Source organism: Limanda limanda, chromosome 12 (assembly GCF_963576545.1).
Source record: "Limanda limanda chromosome 12, fLimLim1.1, whole genome shotgun sequence".
In the NCBI taxonomy this organism is placed as follows: Eukaryota; Metazoa; Chordata; class Actinopteri; order Pleuronectiformes; family Pleuronectidae; genus Limanda; species Limanda limanda.
Genome location: NC_083647.1, coordinates 12,888,562 through 12,906,954, shown reverse-complemented (window position 1 = coordinate 12,906,954; position 18,393 = coordinate 12,888,562). Strand labels below are relative to the sequence as shown.

Below are 18,393 nucleotides of genomic sequence, written 5' to 3'. Positions count from 1 at the left end.
AAATATCTCGAGAACTGTTCATCCTACCAGCTTCACACCTGACATGTATTGTTAGGGGCCAACTGATTCTCCACTTCTGTAAAGTCAAGCTTCACTAAACTTTAGATAAACAGGTGAACCGTTTCAGAAAGAAGCTGAATGAACCAGCGTTACAAGCAAACCGCCCATTCAAAACAGATTGTCTAGAAATGAGTCTCAGCACCAATCAGGTTAAATTACTTTTCCTGTTAGACGTAATTGCTGTTGCAAATTAGTACTTGAATGCCAATTGTAAAAGACAGGGTTGGGAAAAATTACAATTACTATGATACTCTATCGTTAACAGGTTGAAAAATGTGCCCAATACTTCACCCAATGTCACTGATTTATTCAGAGAGCTATTAAGAATTTACATAATACATCCATGTCAAACGCCTACAGAACTAATGACATTCCCATTAACCTCTGCTGCACTTTGAGTTAAGTGCAACAGAAACTAAACTCAAATGGGTCACAGGGTAAATATGACACCAGCTAAACATCAGCGTGTTAGAATTGTCACTGTGTGTTAACAAGCGGACGTTAGCATTTAGCTCCAGGCGCTACTACAGCCTCACAGAGCCACCAGCATGGCTGTGGATTCATTAGACTTGCTGAGGGTTATTGAGAGTTTCATCGGGAAATGTTCAGAGAAATTATACAAAGACAAATTTTTATCAAGACAATAAATATTTTACTATCTTAAATATGACCCCGAACACCGGATGCAAAACTGGTTCAGGCTGAGACACCTAGAGGGGATGTCTCAAGCATCAGTGTATTTGTTTTATATCGCTATAATAGGTGGATGGTGTGGTGGCAGCAGGGTATTCCTCTGGATTGTCCCCAGTCCAGCTCTGGCTTTCTCTTATCAAGGAAGGGGAGAGAGATGGCGGGTAAATACAGCCGCTTAACTGAGAAGCGATGGAGCCTCCTCTGGCTTAAAACACTGTCACATTCCATCTAAATCCCAAGCTCTCTACCCGGGCAGGAAAATAGCACAGGGTCATCTCGCCGTCTCTCACTGCAAAATACAGGAGATGTAACTCTGCACCGAAAGCTCCCATGGGAGGATGAGAGAGAGACGTGCAAAGATAAAAAACATGGGGATGGTTCCGCACTGTATCGATTTTTATTGGGTGGTGGTGTGTAAACATTAAGTGGTGGCAGGTCTGCAGAGAACGGGCTAAAATGGTGATGTAAAAAGGCTAAAAAGAGAAGGTTGCTGGAACAACCTGGTGAAGAACAACTAAGGTGTTTATTCTGCATGGTCCCACTGGATGGATGGATGGATGGATGGATGGATGGATGGATGGATGGATGGATGGATGGATGGATTGATGGATTTATCATGTGCTACACAGCAGTACCAGCAGAACAAAAATACCTCCGACACCAGCAACACCGACACCACACATCACCACAGTAAACATACATAACCTGTCATAAAAAGTGCTCTACATGTTAAAGGTGTGGCCCCCTCACACACACACTGAGATTTCAGTCATTTATAGTTTCACATGCCATTCTGTGGCTTATTTTCACATGAGTAGATTCAGGATTTGCATGTGCTAAATTCTCTCGCCTGAACATTACCAGGTGCTGCCAGACTGTGCGGTGTAGTAGTAAGAACACTGCATCTGCCTCATCTTTTCCTCATGGGTGCAGCTGTCCGTATACTACTGCCTGAATAATCCCACGTGTGTCATTCAGAAAATGAAATGCTTCAACTTCTGTGTGCAGTTTGGATTTTTTGGTCTTTAAAACAAGTACTATTGGGTCTCAGAAGTACCTGTCCCTCGAGGTCGAAGGCCAGGCAGGCGATGCCATGTGTGTGCACGTCCTTGAGGATGGACACGGTCTGCACGGTGTACGAGTCCCAAACGCAGATGTACGGCTCCTTGCCCACCTGTCCCGTGGCCACCAACACGCGCTCCGGATGCAGAGCTAGACTGTACAGAGAGAGTGGATGGGAGAGAAAACATCTGGTTAGCGTCACCATCTTGCACACTTGTGAGTGTGTGTTTGCGTGTGCCAAGAGCAGATGAGGGATTCACCCTCCCTGGAGGGAGCCACTGGGACGAGATAAACACATTAAGTCAGTGATGGGTCTGGATATGGAAGCAGAGGGGCAGCATGACGAGGTGACATGGTTCAATTAACTCAGTCATGCTCAGATAAACACACACACACACACACACACACACACACACACACACACACACACACACACACACACACACACACACACACACACACACACACAGTGAAACAGTCGTGTCTCAATGACTTCAGAGGACATTACATGGACTTACATTGATTTCCTGGAGACTTATTCTTACCTTAACCACAGTTACGTCTTGCCTAGCCCTAACTCTGACTTTTACCTAAACATAACAAAACCTCCGATCATTTTTCTTCACCTTAAAATTGAATGATTTACATAATGGGGGTATTCCTTTTTGTCCCGATAAGGAAGACAAGTCCCAATAATGTGTTGACGGATGGGTCCCCACAAAATGAGTGGTACCTGGATTACACAAACACAAACACACTCTATTGAAGTGTAGGGGAATGTGTGAATTTAACATATTTCTCAGTTTATTCAGCTCGATTTTCCCAGAGGTCCTTGAACTTTTTTCTGCCTCTTTCACCTTTTCTAGTTCATCTGGCCGTTCCTCGCATCACCAGACATATGTTAGTAACGTGCTTACATAATCTTCCCCACCTCCCCCCTGCCCTCCAAGGGCGTACCTCCCCCCACCTACAAGCATCGCCACTCTACAGCTGAGCAACAGCCTGCCGTACAGCACTGAGCTGTCGCTCCCTCCCCCCCGCGCCGCCCATCCTTTCACTGGCCGCCAGTCACGTTCCAGGCAGGCCTGAGTGATTCACTGGGCGACTCTTCCTCTTGCCTCATCCTGGCCGATACATTTCACAAAGTGACAGAGCTCCCTCCATTATAATCAGACCACCAACTGCTCTCCAGCATTTCTAATCCCAGTGTGCTTTGAGACAGCAGGCCAGGGAGGCTTCACAGGCCCGGGCAGCATCTACCTGCTGAGTCAAAGTGGCTCACGACGAACGCTGCCTTCTTCCACTTTGACTGTTTTCCAGGTTTCCATCGTGAATCTATCCGTCTGACTTTTGACAGCCCATCTGCATTGGAAACACACTGTCACCAACAAACTCTGCTGGTGCAACGTCTCTGGGTTAGATGCAACAGGCCTGATCTTTGTCCTTCCCCAACCTTCCCTCCTTGTTCTCTCCTCCTCGTCACCTCCCGCCTCCCCCACCTCCTTTTGTTTGAACCCCTCTCCAACCTGGCACAATTTCTCAACTTACTTTATATGAATTACATAATCAGAGCAAAGCAGCTAAAAATAGCACACAGAGGAAGAGAAAAATTACTGGAACACTTTGTGATGCAGACTGAGAAACTGCTCTGGCACAAACAGGTACAGCACAGCCAATATGTCTGGTTTGACACTGGAGTGACGCAAAACACGAAGAATTAGATATGGAGTTGGCTTCAGGTCCAGAATGTGTGCAGGAAGCACTGAGGCTTCTTGTTAGATAGGTCTTGTATACTCCCAGTTTTAATAAATATATTTGTTATGTGTCTACTCATGTTAGTCAGCTGAAACGCTTGCTAAATGCCATCGCTAATGACTTAGCCTGCAGTGGATTGCCACGGTTCTCCTGTTTGATATAGGCTGCAGCTGTTTGATGCGACCATCTCCCATCTGCCAAGCTCTGTAGAACAAAACTGGCTAAATACTGCAGCAATTAAAAAAGTCTGTTTTCATGTAGATATGAGGCAAATTAAACAGCCTGGAGAGCAGATTTAGGATGGCTACGGTGCTCGGATACAGCGAAGGAGGAGATGAAGGTCGACTTCGGCAATTAGAAGGGCACAAGATGCGTCTTTACCCACTAGAATATGAATCTTTTCCCTCTTCATCATGAGTACAACAATCTATTTTTGTCCCATTAATGGAAATAGTTACACATGGGCAAGGATGACGATGGTGCCTCTAGATACTTGAGCCCCGGAGACAATTTTGATTCATGTTCTCCAGCAGCAGTTCCCTTTGTCTGATTCTAGCCCATGGTGGATTAAAAGGAAGCACCGGATTAGCACATTTCTGAAGGTCTATACAGCATGGGATATTTCCCAGGACTCCTAAAACTGAAAATAGAATAAAATGAGAGAAGCAGTGGTGGAGTGTGTGGTGCTGCTCGATGACAAAGTCAATGGGACAGAAAAGAGGAGGGAGGAAAGACCCTGCAGTGATTTCTGACCCATGTGGAAAATTTTTACAGAAAATTCACAGGGTTCAAGAAATATTCTAAAAGAAAATCAAGTGCATGTGAGCTTAATGAACCTTTGCTAAATATTAATGCAGATACAAGTAGGTAATTGGAAAATGTATCTAATAAGCCATTTATCAAGGATATATTCTACATTTTGTTGGTTCAAGAAACTGAAATTTGAGGGTTATCTCAATTAATTTCTTTGAGTTTTGTTTTTAAAAATATGAAAACTTATCTTTGCATTTTAATGACTTCAACTGGGTAGTTTTTATTTAATTCATCCAATTTATCTTCTGGGGAAATATTTACTAATTTATCAATAATCGTAATTATTATAAAACGGGGGATTTGGTTTTTCTAATGATTATTGTCATTATTGATCAATCTGCTGCTTATTCTTAAAATGAAATATTTACTAATTTGGCCTATGAAATGTCAAATAGAAAAAAAATAACATTTTCCAAAGCACCTAAAGTGAGATGGTAATACTGATCCTTCAGGCCCAAACTCAAATATCTGACATAAAAGCAGCAAATTCTTAAAAAGCACAAACTGTGACTTTTTTACATTTTTCCTTTATCACTGATTTAAATTGTAAATTAAACATAAATTAAAACAATGAACAAATAGTCATTTAAGCTTTACTTACATTTTCCTTATATATTTCATCATTGTACCAACATTACTCATCAATAGAGTACATATCTTCTGAAAGCACAAATATCTATTACCAGAATACTGGATATACCAAAGTATACATTATTAGTGTGAGGAGTAGAATATTTTATTGTATTTGACTTCGTAATCATCAACTAAATGAGGGTAAAACAGGGATAAGAGCACAATACCTGCTTCCACTTCATCTGGATAAAAAATTCATAACACCCCCACGAGATAACTGATATCTGTCTGAGTTGATTTCATAAATCCTTGAGACAACTGTGCTGAATCATGCCATCAAACTGTACTGAACGCAGGAGGATACTAATTGGGGAAGACAGATCTGCTCTATTGGAACCAAGCTGTCTTTCACAGAGCAGCCTGGCAACGACTCACAGTGATGATGGAGACCTAAGACCTCAGCATCTCACCGACACTCTGCACAGAGCACCAAAGGTAAGTGTCAAGGTGACGCAAAATGAAGCAGACCCCACTGTCATCGCCATAAAGGTTATCGCTGTGATGGGCTTTCATTATTGGAGTTTGCAACTGTAAATTATTGAGTACATGGGCAAATGATAATCTACTCACACCAACGTTAGAAGGGAGGTAGCTGTGTCCCTATTAAGAAGCTGCATCCTTGGAAGGCTGAATTTGAAGTGTGATTGCATCACAGTGGCATGACTAAACTCATTCTCATTTTGATGCCTCCTTCAAATGTGTGGCTGAGATATGCGTCCCTTCATTCCAAAGAAACAAAGTATCCAGTAGATGTGTCACAATTCAGGGGTAAATCCCTCATAGGACTGGGACTAGTTGGGCAAATGTAAAACCAAAATGAGAGGATCAGGTCTACTGAGAATTTCCTAAATGGATCTCCAGCTTGTTGTCACAAGGTGGTGACGCAAAAACAAAATCCTTTGTAGTCCTTCCTTTGTGGTCTAACCGGTCAATGAAGGCGTGGCCTTTCCTGACCACGTCCTATGAAGGCTACATTCCCCAAATTTGGACACAGCCAGACTGTAAGTGTCCATAAAAATAAAGAGAGATGGATACAAGGAAATGAAAGTCACATCTATCACATCTCAAGATGACTCTCAGCAGCAATTGCCTGAAAACATTTTCAGACCCGCACAGACTGTGCAGAACATGTTTGTCCGTTTTGTACTTTTGACTTTAGCTTGCACATTAATATGCAGAGATAGTTCTCACCATTAGCCCGTACAGTTCACCGAGCACAGCTGCCAGACGCTCGCCTGTGAACCTGACACATTTATGGTACGAAACTTTACACTGATTTCAATGTAGAAAAAAAGAACCCATATAAAAATATAAACAACAATATGAACAGGAACGTATTCAGTGCATGTTTCATCGCTCACTGAAATAAGACCAGCCTCCGACTGGCGGCATCTATAATCCATAACTCTGGCTGTGGTCCATCAGATATCGTAACATGAGATGGCCTCTTATACCTGTGTCCATGCACCCGCTCATTAACCCTCCCTCCTGATCATAACAAATAATACATGACTCAAATGAGTTATGTTATTTTCAGTATGTGTGTGTGTGTGTGTACATGTCAGCATGACTGAGGAGAGATTACACATTGTGAAATGGACACACTCCTGCAGTTTTTTCTTTAAATTTCAGGCTGGATTAAATACAGATTTGGGAAACTAATAAAAAAAATGGTCTCACAATAGTCTAATATGCCTCATATTAAACTGGGTTCTGATTGAAGGTTATCGACATTAACCTCAATCCATTTCCCCCATGCACTCCAACCAGAAAAGGCGAGTAAAGGCCAGACTATCCTGCTTTCTTACATGCACGGATCGGCAGTTCATTCATGTGTCCACCTGCCTATTAGCTCCTCCACGTCCGACTGGGAGACCAGTTATAGAGGCAGCTGCAGGGTGGGAGAAAACCAAGAGCAAGAAACGAGGCCAGCGATTAACTTGTGAAGAAAAACACCAATTTGTTGGTTGCACTGTAGCTCACAGACAAGATACAGCAGTGGCCAAAAGAGACAGAGAAACAGAAGAATTTGAATTCAGTTGCTATCTGAGGGGGCTGCATCTGTTCCACATGAGTTAGTGCAACGTGAGAACAGTCGCACATTTATTCAGCATTGATTCTGCTGGGCATGGCTCCTGATGGTGCAGTAGTGGTCTCAAGTCTGAGGAAGTGTATATGAGAGGTCTGCAAGCAGTCCTCTGGGATCTGAGTTCAAATTTATTACTATGGCTATGACTATTATCTATGAAGTGCAAGAGATTTGCAAAGCTTGAAGCTAGAAAAATTTATGTGGTTTCCAAAGGGCTAACTGCCCAATTTATTACATAAGTATATTCATATATTTTGCAACGGCATGTCAATTTTTTGCATCTAACACAACTAGGGTTCAGTCAGCGACTCCTCCAGCTAAACATCGCTAGCATGCACTTCACCCCGAGGGCAGCGGAGGGTTAGTGTCTCCGTTGTCCGATTAATTATGGAGAAGGAGCCCAGCTGACTACCGACACAGAATATAATGCTAGCCATCTCCAGGCCAACCTACACATAACATGTCAACACAGGCGCTGGAGCGTTGGACACAGGTCACTGCTGTGCGGCATGCTGGGAAGCAGTTAGAAAGGCAGGATCGTCATAACTGTGTTGTAACACTATGGTTACCATGCTGTGTTCTATCAAAAGGTTTGACTGAGTTACTTTTTCAAGCCAGAGATTATTTCAAGGACAGCTATGTTCAAGCGAATTCTTCAGATTTGCACTTAACCGCCCTCGTTGTCATGGAAAGATGAGACGTGCAGGCTGCTGCTTTGGGAAAGATTAAAAATGCGCTGAAACACGTCTGCTTGACCAGCAAACAGCAAACCAAACAGAATATGATGATTAATTGATGAGACAATATACAGAAAAAGACAACTACATTGTGACAACCAATTAATCAATTAGTCCTTTATCGAACAAAAATGGCAAATAGTTTATTTAGCGATGTTGCTTTTTTTCTTTAACTCGAACAAACGTTTATTTGAAAGCATCGCCTTGATTTCAATATAATTAAAGTAACCTTTTCCTCTATTTTATAGATCAATACAGGCTTGATAAGTACGTCTATATGAGCTATAAGAGATGACAGAGGTGTGGCAGCAGAGTAATGTTGGTTCGTGTGAGCCAGAGATGGAGCTTCAACCTGGAGAGCTGGTTGAAATCTGCCCTGCTAGAGTGTCCTTGAACAAGACACTGGCACCACATGTAAATGTATACACAGATATATACACACATAAATATATACATACATACGTGTGTGTGTGTGTGTGTGTGTGTGTGGTTGCGGAAAAAAGACCAGACGTGTGTCAGCAGTGTGTGTATATGTAACCAGTGAGTGTGTGTGTTTGTGTTTGTGTGAGTGTGTGTGTGTGTGTGTGTGTGTGTGTGTGTGTGTGTGTGTGTGTGTCAAACATGTCATATTACATTACACAAGGTGACAGCAGCAGTGACAACACTACAGGATTAGTGTGTGCTATGGTGCTGTCCGAGGTGCTGAAACGAACTGTGGTGTGTGTATGTTTGTATGTTTGTGTGTTTGCATGTTTGCATGTTTGTGCATAAGCATGTTTGCATGTGTCCATGTGTGTATGTGTGTATGGTTTATCTACCTGATTATGTCATCGTTGTGTCCCAGGTAAAATTTCTGCTTGTGCTCGCGGGTGTTGTACACAACTCCCACACCGGCAACGAAATAGACTATTTCCTTGGCGGCGGTGTAGTACAGGTTGTTGCGGCACTGGTGTCCCCGGTATCCGTACACCCACTCCAGTCTCAGGTGGCAGTTGGGAGCAGTCCTGTCAGCCATGTCCGCGCTTCCGTGTGTGTCTGTGTGTCGCTGTCACGTAGTCTCTCCGATACACTGTCATTCACCAGAGGGGATTTAGTCACAGCCCGCGTGTCCCATCAGTTCCGCCGGGTCTGCACCGGTCCGGAAGGGTCGCTCAAATGAGGCATGATCTGGGGGTCGTGTGAACCAGCGGTGTCTAGGATGTTGGCTTCATTGTGGGACAGGAAGACAAAGATCTACTCTCTTCTTCCTCTTCTTCGGTCCCGGGCTCACGCTCCTCGGCTCCAGGTCAGAGCTGCTGTCAAATCCTGCAAAGATGGAGCTGCACTCCTAGTCCCCGAGCTCCGCCCACAGCCGTGACAGTGGCAGCCTGGCGTCCAATCAGATCCTTCAGCCGAGCAGGGGAGAAGGGAGAAGGAGGGGACTAGCTCGTCAGGTCACGACTGAGCAGATTCTCAAAACTGGTATTTCCTTATTTATTTATCATACATCAGAAATCATGAGAACGAAGACAACTTCGATCTACAGAGAAATCAGACAACCCACATTTATTCCTTAAAATAATAACTTTATTTGTATAGCACGTTTCTAAACAAGGTTACAAAGTGCTTCCAAAAATCCAGGACAAAAAATTAATGAATAGAAATAAAAGGTATTCAATATGAATTCAATATTCAATATTATGGAACTTACTAACTAGCCCTAGCCCTTAAAAAGCCACAATAACCTCTTATAATAAACAGGCAGTAAAACCCTTCCATCTTTGCACCGAATGCAATAATGATATATATAATAATCTTTTATTTTATTTAATGAATTATATGTATGCTTTATCATAATTTAAAAAAACAAACAATGTACAAACATATCAAACAACAAAACAAATAAATAAACCAAAATTTCAAGTGTTTAAAATAAAATAATGCACATCAGATCCATAAGTACATGAATGCATTGTAGTTACATGGTCAGATAATTATGGAAGGGAGGAAGACAGGGAAGGAGAGAAAAATAGAAAGAGAGGCTCACGAGATGATTGATTCTTAAAATGGTTTCAGAACAGGTTGTGTAAAAACATTCAGGTTCAGTGGAATAAGTCTCTGACCCAGTGATTGTATGTGGGCAGAGGAGTAAATTTGCAATGAAGCAAAATGATCCATCTATCTAGAAGAGTGGCATATTCTATTAGACTGGGGTTTATATTGATATATTGGTTTCAATATATATTGTAATTTTTTTGTTAATTGTATATGTTTACTTTATCATTATCCATTTGTATTTGTGGTAACATATACTTTGTCCATAACCCATGTTATTGTATATCTGTTTATTTCTACTTGTTTGTTTTGTGGCTTCATGTTGCTAAGTTAATTTCTTAAAGGACGAAGTTAAAATAATAATATATAATCTATATGAACGCCAAAGATATTCACTTACATCTACCACTTTACACTACAGGCAGTATGTGTATCTACACACGAAGAAGAGTTCCACACCAAACTCATTTCACAGTTATTATCCAATCAGTTGACAGTATTATTCTATTCAAATAAGAAAAACCCATGCTTACTTACTAATTTGTGTACATTTTAAATGAAAGATATCACTGTGTTATTTAATCGTTCCTTTCCCTTTCCTCTGTTTAATATCCACTGTGCTTCGTCGTATATATCTGAGCAAAACAATCAATATTACTGATAAAATTAAATTATTATATGCCTGATGTGTTCTTTCTATTCATTCGTATAAAGAATTTCATATCATGACATATTACATAATAATATCATTTACATTCTGCTTTCCAGAAATGTATATCTTTATTTATTTAGTATGACACTTTTACACGGTTATTTTGTATGTGCAATTATATGTATGTATGCTATTATTTTTATGCTCTGTTTTTTATTATGCCTCAAAATACAATATTTACGTAAGTTGATTTTTTCTTCATTTCTTTACAGGAAACTACGTAGGTGGAGACCCGCCCCCTCCGCTGTTGCCGAGCGACAGAGGAAGCTTCACGATCTTCGCTCCTCTCTCTGCTAACCCTTCATCTCTGAAGCTCTTTCTCTTTCTTCTCCGACCCCCCCACGCCATGGAGGTGAGCATGGACCCGCTGTTTCTGGCCTGGAGCTACTCCAGGAGGCGGAAACTCCAGCAGTGTTCGGACATCTGCACCAAAATATTACAAGACAACCCATACGACCAGGTACCGTGCTGGAGTTAGCCCGGTTAGCCTAGCATGCTAGCGATTATCTGTCAAGGAGAAGCTTGCTAACACTGGCAACCTGTAGCAACTGGACCATAATCTCCATTAATCCCTGCGGTTAAACAGGATATAACTAAGATAATGTTGAATTTACTTCATCATGTTTATATATAATTATAACTGCTGCAACACACTCGGCACTTTACCTTTGATTTCTTCGGGTCTGATGTCTTATTTTCTTTTTATTCTCTTCTCTCACTTGTATCCACATGCGTCCTCAACTTTCCCTTTTTCACTGCATGCCCTCTGAAGGACTCCTCCTTGTTTATCTCAGAGGTAACTTCACTGCTGACTGTTCCTCTCTGTCCTTTGTTTACATCCTCTGTCCCGTAGATAGTTCATCATGGGTCCTGACTGAGACATGGCTACCTGGTAGATGTGACACCCTAACCCTAATCTATACAGGATTTAACAGTGTGTGTGTGTTTATGTGTGTGTGTGTGTGTGTGTGTGTGTGCGTGTGCGTGTGTGTGTTTTTTACAGGCTGCCTGGGGCCTGAAAACTCGTGCTCTGACAGAGATGGTATACATAGACGAAGTTGAGGTCGACCAGGAGGGCATTGCTGAGATGATGCTGGATGAGAGCTCGATAGCTCAAGTTGCACGTGGGTCGAAACTCTTCTGCTGTTTCTCATATTGAGCAAATTCATATTCAATGGTTAAATTTGCAAGCTTGATAATACCCACCCTTTCTTCTAGGCCCCGGAACATCACTGAGGCTCCCGGGAACAAGTCAGGGCGGGGGGCCCACAGCAGCTGTCAGGTACTCGCTGCTTGAAATTTTGCCTTGAAATTTACAACGAGGTTAAAAGATGCTTGATCAGATTTTATGATCCTTTTTTTGATTTCAAGGCCTATGACACATGCCGGGCGTCCCATCACAGGGTTTGTGAGACCCAGCACACAGTCAGGGCGTCCTGGGACGATGGAGCAGGCCATCAGAACTCCCCGCACTGCGAGCACTGCTCGGCCGGTCACGAGTGCTTCTGGTAGATTCATCCGTCTGGGAACGGTGAGTTAACAGGGCTGGGATTTTGCATAGTGCATGTATCATGACTCATATATTCCCACTGTCCTACCAATAGCATTTTCATGTAGATTTTGAAAACTTTTTTTATTGTGTTATACATTGTTCTGGATATGAAAAACACCTGAATCATATTTAAGCTTGATATGTTGCTCGGCAGGCTTCAATGCTGACCAATCCAGAGGGACCATTTATTAACTTGTCAAGACTAAATCTGGCCAAGTATTCCCAAAAGCCCAACTTGTCCAGGGTAAGACAGTGAATGTGAAGTGCAAAAATGAATCAAGATCATCACACTCAAATATCAAGTGTAACCATCATTTCCCTCCTCAGACGCTGTTTGAGTACATCTTCCATCATGAAAACGACGTGAAAAATGTATGTGGTGCATAAAATCACAGCACAAAGACAATTGGTTGTCATGTCATTGTCATGCACCAAACAAAGACATACTATTTCTTCACCAGGCTCTAGATTTGGCTGCGCAAGCTACTGAACATGCTCAGTTCAAAGACTGGTGGTGGAAAGTTCAGCTGGGAAAATGTTACTACAGGCAAGTAAACAGCCAAATAGCTTAAGCTCAGTATTTCTGACATTTGTAAAAGTCTTCTTCTTAATGTTTGTCATGGTTGATGTTTTTGACCTCTGCAGGCTTGGCTTATACAGAGAAGCAGAAAAACAGTTTCGATCAGCTCTCAACCACCAGGAGGTGGTAGACACATTTCTCTATCTGGCAAAGGTAGTGTTGGAGATATCGGAGCCATACTTCACATGTTGTTGCATGAGAAAAATATTTCTCCTTAATTGAGCGTTGATGAATGTAGAGGAAAACCTTTTTTGTGTGTTTTTTTTCAGGTTTACCAGCGCCTTGATCAACCAATAACAGCACTCAATCTTTTCAAGCAAGGCCTGGACCACTTCCCCGGTGAGGTCACCCTTCTAACAGGGATCGCTCGGATTCATGAGGTACAGCATGTCACCACGGCCACTACAATGCACTCCACTAGCTCCTCCGTCAAGACCCAACTGCCCAAAGAAAGAAATGACTAAATAAACTGTGATTTTCTCACAGGAGATGAACAACATTTCATCAGCCACAGAGTACTACAAAGACGTGCTGAAGCAGGACAACACTCACGTGGAGGCCATAGCGTGTATAGGCAGCAATCACTTCTATACTGATCAGCCAGAGGTCGCCCTGCGGTTCTACAGGTCAGTGTAACTGTCATGTATAATGTGTGCAATGTGATGTTACAGTATAGGTAATCAGGAGCTGCATCCCATCTGTGATGCACTATGCGTCCCTTTATGTTAGACGGCTGCTCCAGATGGGGGTGTATAACTGCCAGCTCTACAACAACCTGGGCCTGTGCTGCTTCTACGCGCAGCAGTACGATATGACTCTGTCGTCCTTTGAGAGAGCTCTGGCCCTGGTGGACAATGATGAGGAGCAGGCTGATGTTTGGTACAACATAGGCCATGTGGCTGTGGTGAGTTAGCAATACCGAATTCAGAAATATCCCAGAATGCATAATGAGTGCAGGGGCCATGCTCACAGTTAATACTACAATGGAACTCGGTAGAGAGCATACCTCTGTCAAAGCCGGATAGACCCCGTTCCTTTTCGCACAGGAATCCAAGGGTGTTTGGACATAGTTCTCTATTGAAGAAACATGTACACTGTATGATTCCCTACTGAGTCCACATGATCACATGAGCTACACATTGATGGTGAAAAAGCCTACCCACTATGGAAACACATTCAAATCTGGTAGATTCAGGTTTTATTTGGAACCTTACCAAATTGCACACACTCATAGATAACACTCCTCTAGATATGCTTGAGTTCTTTTCATCACGATCAATGACTTTCTTATTATCAAAACAATCTCCCAACATTCAGGTAGAAGCTAATAAAAAGTGTTTGTACTCTTTTTTTTATAGGGCATAGGAGACTTGACACTGGCCTACCAGTGTTTTAAACTGTCTCTGGCTTTTAACAATGACCACGCTGAGGCCTACAACAACTTGGCTGTGCTGGAGCTACGCAAAGGCCGTGTTGAGCAGGTGACATCATAGCTTTCAGTCATAAACAGCCTTTATTCCTCTTTTGAAATATGAGGTATGAGATCATGTTGCTTTAGACATTTTAGCACTCTAATGTGGTGTAGGCCATTATTAGTGGGCCATTAAACAAACAGCATTAAAGGTACTCTGTTTTACCAGAAGATATTTTTCAAATACTCTATTGATTATTTTTAAAATGTTTTAAAGGGCTGGGTGATAAATCTGTTTGGTATTAACATCATAGTATGAGACAAGATATTATGAGATGTATAGTATTATATGAGACTAACGCACAGACTGTGTGTTAGCTCCTTTGGCATAGTTTAACACGCAGCTTTGTGCCATCACAATAATACTAATACTGTTTAGGGATGTTTGGATGTCAGACTATTAAAAAAAAAACTTTTTGTTCATTTTTTAATTCGTCAACAACAGCAAACAGCTGTATTCTCTGAGCTTAACCTAAACTGAGCTAACACGACAGCAACATTACGTACTGGCCCAAGTTCAAGCCAGATAGGTGGCGTCTGTCAAGGGTTGTAAATATAATCATCCGGTACTGAGGTGGTGGAGGCGAGCTCTGCAGATACAAACTGCAAGGATAAATGTTTGCAGGTTGTCATGTCCTACCCATAAAATTAAATGAATTAAAATTAAAAAAAAAGAGTCATAACTCCTTTAAATTCAGTTGTCATTAATTATTGTGAGGGTAAAATTAAAAAAAAAGTGTCCTATCTTCAATCCAGTCTAAGGCCTTCCTACAGACAGCTGCATCCCTGGCCCCTCACATGTACGAGCCACACTTCAATCTCTCCATTCTCTCTGAAAAGGTATTTATATCTATTTATTTCTCTATCTACACTGTGCAGGGCTTAGAGAGACAGTAAACGTCATGATGAAGTGATGTTCTTTGTCTGTGTGCAGATTGGAGACCTTCAGAGCAGCTACACCGCAGCTCAAAAGTCTGAGGATGCTTTTCCTGAGCACGTTGACACTCAGCAGCTTCTCAAGCAACTTCGGCAGCACTTTGCGGTGGTGTGAGCGTCATGCTGCCGGCAGGCTTTGGCAGAGAGGTGTGAGATCAGAGACACTGTGCTTCACACACGCAAAGCTATTAAGATACTAAAAGTCTGGATGTAGCCTATGTGGTTTTTATCATGTCTGTGGCATTTCAAGATTAATTTAACAACCGACTAAACTCTCCACATGCCGCTCTGCAAGAACTCTATTTAATAATATCACACATGATATATGAGATGTGGGATGATATTGTCCTGATAAACTTTTAAACTTGTGCCCAGATGTGTATGGTAGTAACACACATGTACATAGACAAAGTAAATATTTTATTTAATACAGTAAAACAAGTATCTCACATTTTATAGTTCATTTCTTAACTCAGATGTGTATTTCAAAACCTTTCTTGCTATTTTGTATTCTCAACAAAATATTGACGCGACAATAAAAGGAACAATTTGGAAGATGTGTGAAGGTCTTTAAGGTGCAGTTAGTTGTTCTTTCAAACAATTACACTTAAATTGACCCTTGAAATAAGTTATATTAAATCATGTCATGTGGTTCCATTTCACAAATCCAATTCAGGTGGTAATCGCATGGAGCGTCGTTCCAGGCCTTTAAGGGGTTGTTCCTGGGATACGTAGCTCCACAATCCTCATTCCTCTGATTGTTGGGCTCGCCTTTGTTCCAGTATCTGAAACAAATGACGGGTTATTGAGCCGTAATATCTGCTCACTTTGTATTCAAACACATAATAGATCATTTATTCATTTTAAGTTGAATACAGTTGTAAATGAGCTCTCACAAGCATTTCTAACACTAAAAATGACAATATTCAACTCTTACGACTCAGTCAGTATTCTTCCATCCAGCCATTTCCAAATGTGTTCCTCCTCCACATCGCTCAGTCCAAACCAGAAGCCACCCCCAGTTGTGAATCTCTCGGGATCATGATTACTATTTATCAATTTAGTTATAGACACCTGAAAACGCCGGTGATACACATGTATTAATTTCTTTTGTTTAGACCCATACAACACAGTGCTGTTTTACTGCCCAAAAAAAGAAAATATAAAGTGGAGAAAAAATGATTATTGCAAACATGGCAATGCAGGTTTCGTCCGACTAAATGTTGAATCTTACGGTTTTTTCTGGTGTGTCTATCACTGCCAAGTCGCTTCCCAACTTCCGGCAGAACTGTCTGGCGTCTTTCCACGGTCTTAGTTTAAGGGTTACAGGGAAAGAAAAGTAGTAACACCTAAGGTGCAGGAACGTCCATCCCGGGTAACAGTGTCTACAACTCATGCCTGGAAATGACAACATGGTGTGTTATGTAAGTTGCAAATAATCAGGGATTTGATTAACTGATAAATAAATACTGAAAAGCTCTCACTGAGTAGTGGTATGAGGGATTTCAACTCTGAGACTTCATCTTCAATTCTGTGAATCTGATTCTTGTAGTCTTTGGATCTTCTGGTCTGATGTTCAAGCTCCCACTTGAGTTGCTGCTGCTCACCCAGTTCTCTGTCCAGCTGCTTCTTGGCATCGATCCTTTTTTGGATCGCTGCATTGTAACCAGCCTGCAGTTTGGCCACCTCGCTGTGGATGTCTTTTATTGTTTGCTGCCCACCAGTGAGTTGGTTGTCTGGAGGTGGTGAGGACATGACGTTACAGATGTTTTAGTTGAAAAGAATTATAATCATCTTCATACCACTTATACTGGCCTGCTGTTCAGTATAAATGAAAAAGGTGATCAGGCATTTTTTTTCTAAATAGATTGAATCATCAAACTTCATTCTCATCTCTTCATGCTTGATGTGTGTATTTGAAGTTCAAGCTTCAAACAAGTCATAAGTAACCAGGATTTATTTAGGCCAACAACTGTAAGAAGACACTGAACAAAATCAGCATTCAGCTGTATATAAGTGCGATATTCAGTTTCCACTGAGCTGTGGTTCGTTCTCCCTCAACTCCTGAGGAAAATATCTGGCTGCAAAATACTGCCTGTTCACCAGCTGTAGTCACTGTCTGACTACAGCTGGTGAACAGGGAGTATTTTGGTGTGTTGGTGCTGTTTCCTGCTGCAGATTGAAACAAAGTCGATGAGAGGTGACTTACAATAGACTCCCAGGCCGATGTTAATGGCCAGGAGAATGACAGCCATCACTGCCAGGATCACTGTCAGCAGCCTGTAAGGAATCCGACTGGATTCAAGCCTTGGCATGGACATGGACACTACACAGAGGAGTGGTGGATCAAGATCAGACATATGCAAACAGATTACTAAGGTGAAGGACTTTATTACTTACAGACTAAATAAGGACACATAAAAAATGACATAGAATTGAGTGCAGTACTGGTTTCCCAGTCCTATTTTTACCTCTATGGCAGTAATATCACAGGTTCTTGTTGATGCACCAAGACGGTAGATCACTTTTCATTTACTCTACCTTGCTGTTTGTCTTGGCTTGAGTAGAGAGGGTTCTCATCTGTGCCGGAGTTATCTTCACAAATCAGTTTGTCAAATGTTGCAACAAAAGAGCTTGAGTTTCCTTCCTCCGCCATTTTGACGAAGAGAAGAGAAGAGATGAAAACAGTCTGACAGGGAGGTTTTTTTTCCCCGGAGTGATTATTTGTCAGGACATTGCCCTGTGTATATGTGTGTGTGTGTGTGTGTGTGTGTGTGTGTGTGTGTGTGTGCTTGCGTGTGTGCTGTCTGTCTGTGTATCATTACAAACAGAAAATGAACTTCATTTGTTCAATGTTTACAGGGAGTGCAGACAATTTGAGAAGCTGTTTCTACCTGATCTGATCTGAGTTTTTGAGACATTAACTTTAATCCTTTTGTTAGCAGAGTCAAATATGAATCATTTCACTCACCATTATTAACCAGAAATAACTCGTCAGTTGCTTTATTCTTCATAGTTTCACCTGGTTTCTCAGTTCTGGGTATGGACGTATGGAAAGGCTTTGACCACATGTAGGCCGAGAACTAGGCCTATGGTTTCATAAAAAACGTGTTTCCCAACATCGGTGCTCATAGTGGTGAATAAAATGATTTACTTGGTGAGCCTCAGATGTTCTCACTTGAATATATGAGTTTATTACAACATAGATTTATCGACAGAGAAGATTCTTGGTCCAATGTTTCTGCCGACAGGCCAACGAGAAACCT

The 18,393-nt window shown here is 41.7% G+C and overlaps 3 protein-coding genes across 4 annotated transcripts in view; 1 reads left to right on the top strand and 2 right to left on the bottom strand.

The window, feature by feature from the left end:
* Positions 1-8,857, bottom strand: part of eml5 (EMAP like 5) — a 38,698-nt gene extending 29,841 nt beyond the window's left edge. Inside the window, exons 1-2 of the mRNA XM_061082599.1 lie at positions 8,661-8,857; positions 1,811-1,970 (exon numbers count right to left, since the gene is read on the bottom strand). Coding sequence (XP_060938582.1) covers positions 1,811-1,970; positions 8,661-8,857 — 357 coding nt within the window. The remainder of the gene's footprint in view (positions 1-1,810; positions 1,971-8,660) is intronic.
* Positions 8,858-10,856: 1,999 nt separating this feature from the next.
* On the top strand, positions 10,857-15,712 carry ttc8 (tetratricopeptide repeat domain 8). Its single transcript, XM_061083380.1, has 14 exons — positions 10,857-11,048; positions 11,592-11,712; positions 11,807-11,870; positions 11,960-12,119; positions 12,295-12,384; positions 12,468-12,512; positions 12,602-12,687; positions 12,786-12,873; positions 12,990-13,100; positions 13,207-13,346; positions 13,450-13,624; positions 14,079-14,201; positions 14,948-15,031; positions 15,126-15,712. Exons 1-14 carry the CDS (start codon positions 10,935-10,937, stop codon positions 15,240-15,242), a joined length of 1,518 nt encoding a protein of 505 aa, XP_060939363.1. The 5' UTR covers positions 10,857-10,934; the 3' UTR covers positions 15,243-15,712.
* LOC133016067 (CD209 antigen-like protein C) lies at positions 15,531-17,854 on the bottom strand. 2 transcript variants are annotated; one of them, XM_061083381.1, is made up of 6 exons: positions 17,669-17,854; positions 17,337-17,453; positions 16,612-16,863; positions 16,362-16,525; positions 16,065-16,201; positions 15,531-15,912 (listed from the first exon to the last, which is right to left on the bottom strand). In XM_061083381.1, exons 1-6 carry the CDS (start codon positions 17,781-17,783, stop codon positions 15,762-15,764), a joined length of 936 nt encoding a protein of 311 aa, XP_060939364.1. In that variant the 5' UTR covers positions 17,784-17,854; the 3' UTR covers positions 15,531-15,761. The 2 variants fall into 2 exon arrangements, with proteins under 2 accessions (XP_060939364.1, XP_060939365.1); XM_061083382.1 differs by lacking the exon at positions 17,669-17,854 and adding an exon at positions 17,599-17,668.
* Between the last annotated feature and the right edge of the window lie 539 nt (positions 17,855-18,393).

Coding starts and splice junctions, on each gene's coding strand:
- ttc8 (XM_061083380.1), top strand. CDS start 10,935: ATGGAGGTGAGCATGGACCCGCTGTTTCTGGCCTGGAGCTACTCCAGG. Junction 12,874..12,989: donor CATTTCTCTATCTGGCAAAG/GTAGTGTTGGAG, acceptor GTTTTTTTTCAG/GTTTACCAGCGCCTTGATCA. Junction 13,625..14,078: donor ACATAGGCCATGTGGCTGTG/GTGAGTTAGCAA, acceptor TTTTTTTTATAG/GGCATAGGAGACTTGACACT.
- LOC133016067 (XM_061083381.1), bottom strand. CDS start 17,783: ATGGCGGAGGAAGGAAACTCAAGCTCTTTTGTTGCAACATTTGACAAA. Junction 17,454..17,668: donor AAGCCAAGACAAACAGCAAG/GTAGAGTAAATG, acceptor TCCTCTGTGTAG/TGTCCATGTCCATGCCAAGG. Junction 16,202..16,361: donor TAGACACACCAGAAAAAACC/GTAAGATTCAAC, acceptor CGGCGTTTTCAG/GTGTCTATAACTAAATTGAT.